Genomic DNA, 9,275 nt, shown 5'->3' with positions numbered 1-9,275 from the left:
AGTACCAGTGATAGCAGTTGGTATGTAATGTCTAGTACCAGTGATAGCAGTTGGTAAGTAGTATCTAGTACCTGTCATAACAGTTGGTAAGTAGTATCTAGTACCTGTCATAACAGTTGGTAAGTAGTGTCTAATACCAGTCATAACAGTTGGTAAGTAGTATCTAGAATCTGTCATAACAGTTGGTAAGTAGTGTCTAGTACCTGTCATAACAGTTGATAAGTAGTGTCTAGTACCTGTCATAACAGTTGGTAAGTAGTGTCTAGTACCTGTCATAACAGTTGGTAAGTAGTGTCTAGTACCTGTCATAACAGTTGGTAAGTAGTGTCTAGTACCTGTCATAACAGTTGGTAAGTATAATCTAGAACCTGTCATAGCAGTTGGTAAGTAGTGTCTAGTACCTGTCATAACAGTTGGTAAGTAGTGTCTAGTACCTGTCATAACAGTTGGTAAGTAGTGTCTAGTACCTGTCATAACAGTTGGTAAGTATAATCTAGAACCTGTCATAGCAGTTGGTAAGTAGTGTCTAGTACCTGTCATAACAGTTGATAAGTAGTATCTAGTACCTGTCATAACAGTTGGTAAGTAGTATCTAGTACCTGTCATAACAGTTGGTAAGTAGTGTCTAGTACCAGTGATAGCAGTTGGTATGTAATGTCTAGTACCAGTGATAGCAATTGGTAAGTAGTATCTAGCTGGTAGAGCACGGCGCTTGTAACGCCAAGGTAGTGGGTTCGATCCCCGGGACCACCCATACACAAAAAATGTATGCACGCATGACTGTAAGTCGCTTTGGATAAAAGCGTCTGCTAAATGGCATATTATTATTATTATTATCTAGTACCGGTCATAACAGTTGGTAAGTAGTATCTAGTACCTGTCATAACAGTTGGTAAGTAGTGTCTAATACCAGTTATAACAGTTGGTAAGTAGTATCTAGTACCTGTCATAACAGCTGGTAAGTAGTGTCTAGTACCTGTCATAACAGTTGATAAGTAGTGTATAGTACCTGTCATAACAGTTGATAAGTAGTGTCTAGTACCTGTCAAAACAGTTGGTAAGTAGTATCTAGTACCTGTCATAACAGTTTGAGTTTGAGTTTATTTTTACAGGGACAGTGCACATTAATCAACGTTTCAGTAAAAGTGCCGGTTTTAGCCAGCCGGCTAATTTTCAACCGCAGTCCCTGGGCAGGTTATTAAAAACAATTACAACATAGAACAAGACATAGCATACAGACATAGCAACATAGGACAAGCAAGACGTAGCATACAGACCGAGCAACATAGAACAAAAAGCAGCAAGACAAAATTCATAAAAGCAACAAAATGTTTCCACACCTCACAAGTTACAGACAACAGACATGGAAAGCGGCAACACACAGCTAGGGACCATGTTCACAAATCTGATTGACCTTTAGCCATGTCTTCAAGCATTTTGTGAAAGTGTGATATGTGGTGCAGTTGTGTGTGTCTGATGGCAGTGTATTCCAGACATGGGAAGCTCTCACAGAAAACAGTTGGTAAGTATTTTCTAGTACCTGTCATAGCAGTTGGTAAGTAGTGTCTAGTACCTGTCATAACAGTTGATAAGTAGTGTCTAGTACCTGTCATAACAGTTGATAAGTAGTGTCTAGTACCTGTCATAACAGTTGGTAAGTAGTATCTAGTACCTGTCATAACAGTTGGTAAGTAGTATCTAGAACCTGTCATAACAGTTGGTAAGTAGTATCTAGTACCTGTCATAACAGTTGGTAAGTAGTATCTAGTACCTGTCATAACAGTTGGTAAGTAGTATCTAGTACCTGTCATAGCAGTTGGTAAGTAGTATCTAGTACCTGTCATAGCAGTTGTAAGTAGTGTCTAGTACCTGTCATAGCAGTTGAAGTCATCCAGCCAGCAGCCTTTCTTCACCAGTTTGATGGTTCCTGAGATGTTGAGCCAGGAGGAGTAGCAATGTAGTCTCTTGTCCTTCTCCCCCTCACACCTCTCCACACCACTCTGGTTGGTACGCTCTGTACGCCAGTTATCATTGTAGTACACACACTCTCTGGTCTCCACATCGCCATGGCCCCAGCCTAGTGGAGAGACAAGCGAGAGAGACAGGAGAGAGAGGAGAGAGAGGAGAGACAGGAGAGAGGAGAGAGAGGAGAGGGAGGAGAGACAGGAGACAGAGGAGAGACAGGAGAGACAGGAGAGAGAGGAGACAGGAGACAGAGGAGAGACAGGAGACAGAGGAGAGACAGGAGACAGAGGAGAGACAGGAGAGAGAGGAGACAGGAGACAGAGGAGAGACAGGAGAGAGAGGAGAGACAGAGAGACAGGAGAGAGAGGAGAGACAGGAGAGACAGGAGAGACAGGAGAGAGAGGAGAGGAGAGACAGGAGAGGAGAGACAGGAGAGGAGAGACAGGAGAGACAGGAGAGAGAGGAGAGACAGGAGAGAGAGGAGAGACAGGAGTGGAGAGACAGGAGAGGAGAGACAGGAGAGACAGGAGAGAGAGGAGAGACAGGAGAGAGAGGAGAGACAGGAGAGGAGAGACAGGAGAGAGAGGAGAGACAGGAGAGGAGAGACAGGAGAGAGAGGAGAGGAGAGACAGGAGAGGAAAGACAGGAGAGAGAGGAGAGACAGGAGAGAGGAGAGAGAGGAGAGGGAGGAGAGACAGGAGACAGAGGAGAGACAGGAGAGACAGGAGAGAGAGGAGACAGGAGACAGAGGAGACAGGAGACAGAGGAGAGACAGGAGACAGAGGAGAGACAGGAGAGAGAGGAGACAGGAGACAGAGGAGAGACAGAGAGACAGGAGAGAGAGGAGAGACAGGAGAGACAGGAGAGAGAGGAGAGGAGACAGGAGAGGAGAGACAGGAGAGGAGAGACAGGAGAGACAGGAGAGAGAGGAGAGACAGGAGAGAGAGGAGAGACAGGAGTGGAGAGACAGGAGAGGAGAGACAGGAGAGACAGGAGAGAGAGGAGAGACAGGAGAGAGAGGAGAGGAGAGACAGGAGAGAGAGGAGAGACAGGAGAGGAGAGACAGGAGAGAGAGGAGAGGAGAGACAGGAGAGGAAAGACAGGAGAGACAGGAGAGAGAGGAGAGACAGAGAGACAGGAGAGAGAGGAGAGACAGGAGAGACAGGAGATAGAGGAGAGACAGGAGAGAGAGGAGAGACAGGAGAGAGAGGAGTGGAGAGACAGGAGAGAGAGAAGTGGAGAGACAGGAGAGGGAGGAGAGAGAGGAGACAGGAGACAGAGGAGAGACAGGAGACAGAGGAGAGACAGGAGAGGGAGGAGAGACAGGAGACAGAGGAGAGACAGGAGAGAGAGGAGACAGGAGACAGAGGAGAGACAGGAGAGACAGGAGAGGAGAGACAGGAGAGAGAGGAGAGAGAGGAGAGGAGAGACAGGAGAGAGAGGAGAGGGAGGAGAGGAGAGACAGGAGAGGAGAGACAGGAGAGACAGAGAGACAGGAGAGAGAGGAGAGACAGGAGAGAGAGGAGAGACAGGAGAGGAGAGACAGGAGAGGAGAGGAGAGACAGGAGAGAGAGGAGAGACAGGAGAGAGAGGAGAGACAGGAGAGGAGAGACAGAGGAGAGAGAGGAGAGACAGGAGACAGAGGAGAGACATGAGAGAGAGGAGAGACAGGAGAGAGAGGAGTGACAGGAGAGGAGAGACAGGAGAGAGAGGAGAGACAGGAGAGAGAGGAGAGACAGGAGAGAGAGGAGAGAGAGGAGAGACAGGAGAGAGAGGAGAGACAGGAGAGAGAGGAGAGACAGGAGAGAGAGGAGAGACAGGAGAGAGAGGAGAGACAGGAGAGAGAGGAGAGACAGGAGAGAGAGGAGAGACAGGAGAGAGAGGAGAGACAGAGGAGAGACATGAGAGAGAGGAGAGACAGGAGAGGGAGAGACAGAGGAGAGACATGAGAGAGAGGAGAGACATGAGAGAGAGGAGAGACAGGAGAGACAGAGGAGAGACATGAGAGACAGGAGAGAGAGGAGAGACAGGAGAGAGAGGAGAGACAGGAGAGAGAGGAGAGACAGGAGAGAAAGGAGAGACAGGAGAGGAGAGACAGGAGAGGAGAGACAGAGGAGAGAGAGGAGAGACAGGAGACAGAGGAGAGACATGAGAGAGAGGAGAGACAGGAGAGAGAGGAGAGACAGGAGAGGAGAGACAGGAGAGAGAGGAGAGACAGGAGAGAGAGGAGAGACAGGAGAGAGAGGAGAGAGAGGAGAGACAGGAGAGAGAGGAGAGACAGGAGAGAGAGGAGAGACAGGAGAGAGAGGAGAGACAGGAGAGAGAGGAGAGACAGGAGAGAGAGGAGAGACAGGAGAGAGAGGAGAGACAGGAGAGAGAGGAGAGACAGAGGAGAGACATGAGAGAGAGGAGAGACAGGAGAGGAGAGACAGAGGAGAGACATGAGAGAGAGGAGAGACAGGAGAGAGAGGAGAGACAGGAGAGACAGAGGAGAGACATGAGAGACAGGAGAGAGAGGAGAGACAGGAGAGAGAGGAGAGACAGGAGAGAGAGGAGAGACATGAGAGAGAGGAGAGACAGGAGAGAGAGGAGAGACAGGAGAGAGAGGAGAGACAGGAGAGACAGGAGAGACATGAGTGACAGGAGAGAGAGGAGAGACATGAGAGGAGAGACAGAGGAGAGACATGAGAGAGAGGAGAGACAGGAAAGACAGGAGACAGAGGAGAGACAGGAGAGGAGAGACAGGAGAGGAGAGACAGAGGAGAGACAGGAGAGAGAGGAGAGACAGAGGAGAGACATGAGAGAGAGGAGAGAGAGGAGAGGGAGGAGAGACAGGAGAGAGAGGAGAGAGAGGAGAGAGGAGAGACAGGAGACAGGAGAGAGAGGAGACAGGAGAGACAGGGGAGGGAGGAGAGACAGGAGAGGGAGGAGAGACAGGAGAGACAGGAGAGAGAGGAGAGAGAGGAGAGACAGGAGAGGAGAGACAGGAGAGAGAGGAGAGACAGGAGAGGGAGGAGAGACAGGAGAGAGAGGAGAGAGGAGAGACAGGAGAGAGGAGAGACAGGAGACAGGAGAGAGAGGAGACAGGAGAGACTGAGTTCTCATATAGGCTAAACAGGTATACAGTTATCATTGTAATACACATTCTCTGGTCTCAGGGTTTCCGTTAGCAGTAAAATGTCACCAGCAGTAAATGTACTGTTAATCCCTGTCATTTGGTTACCTTCATTTCTGTTAATGCAGAGGTGTAGCTCCTTTCCTCTCTCTCCAATAATACTTATTTATCGGAGTGGAAACATTGTTTGCAGAGTTCACAACCTCCTACACTTATGATATAAACCAAAACTTATTTCTCACAACCATCATTTTTTAACTGTCTTTTGTTCGGAGTGCTCCATGTGAGTGTGTGTTCGGAGTGCTCCATGTGAGTGTGTGTTCGGAGTGCTCCATGTGAGTGTGTGTTCGGAGTGCTCCATGTGAGTGTGTGTTCGGAGTGCTCCATGTGAGTGTGCTCCACGCCTGAGCCTGCTGCCCGGAAATATAGGAAAGTGTATTTTTAACATCCATTGCAAATGGCTCCATTCACACAAGTCATAGACTGTTCCCTCTGCTACCGCACAGCAAGCGATTCCCGTAGGAGCCAAGTCTAGGTCCAAAAGGCTCCTTAACAGCTTCAAGCCATTAGACTGCTGAACAATTAATCAAATGGCCACCCGGACTATTTACACTGCTGCTACTCGCTGTTTATTATCTATGCATAGTCACTTTACCCCTACCTGTACGAATGACCTCAACTAACCCGTACCCCCCCCACATTGACTCGGTACCGGTACCCCCTGTATATAGCCTAGTTATTGTTATTTTATTGTGTTACTTTTTATTTTATTTTTAACTTTAGTTTATTTAGTAAATATTTTCTTAACTCTATTTTCTTAACTGCATTGTTGGTTAAGGGCTTGTAAGTAAGCATTTCAGGGTAATTCGGCGCATGTGACAAATACAATTTGATTTGACTCATGCTCCAGTGATTCCTGATGCTACTCCTGATAACAGATGGACTCATGCTCCAGTGATTCCTGATGCTACTCCTGATAACAGATGGACTCATGCTCCAGTGATTCCTGATGCTACTCCTGATAACAGATGGACTCATGCTCCAGTGATTCCTGATGCTACTCCTGATAATAGATGGACTCATGCTCCAGTGATTCCTGATGCTACTCCTGATAACAGATGGACTCATGCTCCAGTGATTCCTGATGCTACTCCTGATAACAGATGGACTCATGCTCCAGTGATTCCTGATGCTACTCCTGATAACAGATGGACTCATGCTCCAGTGATTCCTGATGCTACTCCTGATAACAGATGGACTCATGCTCCAGTGATTCCTGATGCTACTCCTGATAACAGCAGGTCACATGACGAGAGCACTTTTACTATTGGACTACAGGATCTTCTCCCAACCCCCCACCCCCCCCACCTCTCTTTCTCTCTCTCAATTCAATTGAAGGGCTTTATTGGCATGGGAAACGTATGTTAACATTGCCATAGCAAGTGAAGTAGATATTAACAAAAGTGAAATAAACAATACAAATTAACAGTAAACCAAAATAATAAAAACATTTCAAAATGTCATATTATGTCTATATACAGTGTTGTAACAATGTGCAAATGGTTAACGTACAAAAGGGAAAATAAATCAAATGGGTTGTATTTACAATGGTGTTTGTTCTTCACTGGTTGGCCTTTCCTTGTGGCAACAGGTCACGAATCTTGCTGCTGTGATGGCACACTGGGGTATTTGACTCTGTCCCTTTTGGGTCACTACAGAAGCACCCTACACCCTACACCCTAAGAACATGACCTCTGGAGAATGAACCTACCAATACTTACTACGCTATAATCTGTCTTGCATGTCTACAGACCATTTATTACACATTTATAACATTCATGGTATACATTAAAATTGGGAACAGTATGAAAAATGTATGCAGTCACTAACTGTGAGTCGCTATGGATAAGAGCGTCTGCTAAATGACTAAAATATAAAAAAACATAACATTATGGCCTCCGCCCCTTACTGTGGTCATATTCTGTCTCCCACTTCTATTTACATTTACATTTTAGTCATCTAGCAGACGCTCTTATCCAGAGCGACTTACAGTTAGTGAATACATATTTTTATACTGGCCCCCCGTGGGAATCGAACCCACAACCCTGGCGTTGCAAACGCCATGCTCTATCAACTGAGCTACATCCCTGCCGGCCATTCCCTCCCCTACCCTGGACGACGCTGGGCCAATTGTGCGCCGCCCACTCATGGGTCTCCCGGTCGCGGCCGGCTGCGACAGAGCCTGGATTCGAACCAGGATCTCTAGTGGCACAGTTAGCACTGCGATGCGGCGCCTTAGACCACTGCGCCACTCTATAGATAATTTATTTAAAACTTTACTCTCACAGCCTCTCTCTCTGTCTGCCAGAGAAATAATCATTTCAACACTGCAATCCTGAAAAAATTGCCAGACAAAATAAAAACAAAGCTTATGCTCAATTTCACGTGGTGGTGTGTTACTGTAAACATTGTGACACACACTAGACAAGCCTTTGATTGATTGATACTAGCTACTGTGTGCCAAGACCTCAGGCTGTGAAACAGAACAGGGTTTGACTTGACACAACAACAGAACAGGGTTTGACTTGACACAACAACAGAACAGGGTTTGACTTGACACAACAACAGAACAGGGTTTGACTTGACACAACAACAGAACAGGGTTTGACTTGACACAACAACAGAACAGGGTTTGACTTGACACAACAACAGAACAGGGTTTGACTTGACACAACAACAGAACAGGGTTTGACTTGACACAACAACAGAACAGGGTTTGACTTGACACAACAACAGAACAGGGTTTGACTTGACACAGCAACAGAATGTTGAGTTACATGAGTAGCCAGATCTCAATAAACATCATATTCCAAGTCCACATTTCCATGCGGCTGTCAGCTAGATCAAAACAAACTGTAACAGAAACTAAACAGTTTGTTTCATTCAAATATATGATGATGATGACGCAACTGTCTTGAGATAATGATTTGTATCGAAACTGGATCAAAGATACACACACACACACACACAAAGAGACACAAAGAGACACGGGTCACCAACAGCTTTCCATCAGAGTTGGCTAGTATAATTCACACAAATACATCGTCAATCTATGGAAAACATGATGTTGGAAGATCACATCCAATATGACAACAATATATTTAATGATTTAGGCTACAGCAAATAAAATAGAAAGACACATATCCCAGTGAAGGGAAATGTAACTTGACAAAGGGAAATGTAACTTGACAGCACGTGCCCCGACAATAACAAAATAAAGGGGGATGGAACTACCAGTCATGCCAAATGATAAACATGATGATATTTGATCATAATAGGCTGCTACAGTTATCCAAAAAGAAAATAGTTTAATTCCCATGTCTTTCTTCGAGATGTTTGTTGATCCCGTGTCTTTCTTAGAAATGTTTGTTGAATAATGTTGCAACTGTTGCCATTTCATCAACGTCTACAATGGACGCGTCTACAATTTCTTACCTGCACACAAAGTTCCCAGGATTAGTGAACAAGTCAGCCAGGAAAAAGCCATGACGTTCTCTTTTCAGTATCAGGCAGGGAATAATTTCTCCTTCTTTTTCCGTCATTTAACCCGGAGATCGTCCCGACATCAGTCCACCATCACAATGACCACAGGCCGCCCTGGTCCATCCAACCAAAGCGTGTAGTTCGGCGCAACACCGTAGCGTAGCAGGACGAGCTTAGAGACAAAAGCCGACGCTCTAGTTACCCGTGTACTTTAATAAGTGCACCATTTCCGATCGAAATCTAATCTAGCAAATCGATAATCAAGATTTCCGCTCTTTATAGAGTTTAAAGAAAGGGATAGCTAGCAGGCTACGGGTGCACTGAGGGGTCGAAGTTTACATGTTATTGATCTGTGTCCAAAATGGCTCCTGATGCGGGAATGGGTTGCGATCATAGAGAATGATAGAGGCCTCTAGTGGCCAAAAGTCTATTTTTAGCAAACAATGGCACAGATACAAATATGAGTCGTCTATCTATCTCTATGGTTGTGATCTGGGAACAGATGTATAAACACAAAGAGGGATGATGTCATTCAGCAAATGGGAGTAGGGGATGACGCTCTCAGACGGGGGAGAATGACTCACCCCTCACATTGAGGATTTAGGGGATGACGCTCTCAGACGGGGGAGAATGACTCACCCCTCACATTGAG

General features: G+C 46.1%; 1 protein-coding gene across 1 annotated transcript; it reads right to left on the bottom strand.

The window, feature by feature from the left end:
- Nucleotides 1–1,823: 1,823 nt before the first annotated feature.
- Nucleotides 1,824–8,957, bottom strand: LOC123483455 (activin receptor type-2B-like). The gene is made up of 2 exons (XM_045213500.1): nt 8,576–8,957; nt 1,824–2,077 (listed from the first exon to the last, which is right to left on the bottom strand). The coding sequence occupies exons 1-2, from the start codon at nt 8,625–8,627 to the stop codon at nt 1,863–1,865; spliced, it is 267 nt and encodes an 88-aa protein (XP_045069435.1). The 5' UTR covers nt 8,628–8,957; the 3' UTR covers nt 1,824–1,862.
- Between the last annotated feature and the right edge of the window lie 318 nt (nt 8,958–9,275).

The sequence above is a fragment of the Coregonus clupeaformis genome, unplaced genomic scaffold (genome assembly GCF_020615455.1).
Source record: "Coregonus clupeaformis isolate EN_2021a unplaced genomic scaffold, ASM2061545v1 scaf0116, whole genome shotgun sequence".
Lineage (NCBI taxonomy): Eukaryota > Metazoa > Chordata > Actinopteri > Salmoniformes > Salmonidae > Coregonus > Coregonus clupeaformis.
Note: the sequence above shows the minus strand (reverse complement) of the source record. Positions and strands in the feature narration are given on the sequence as shown.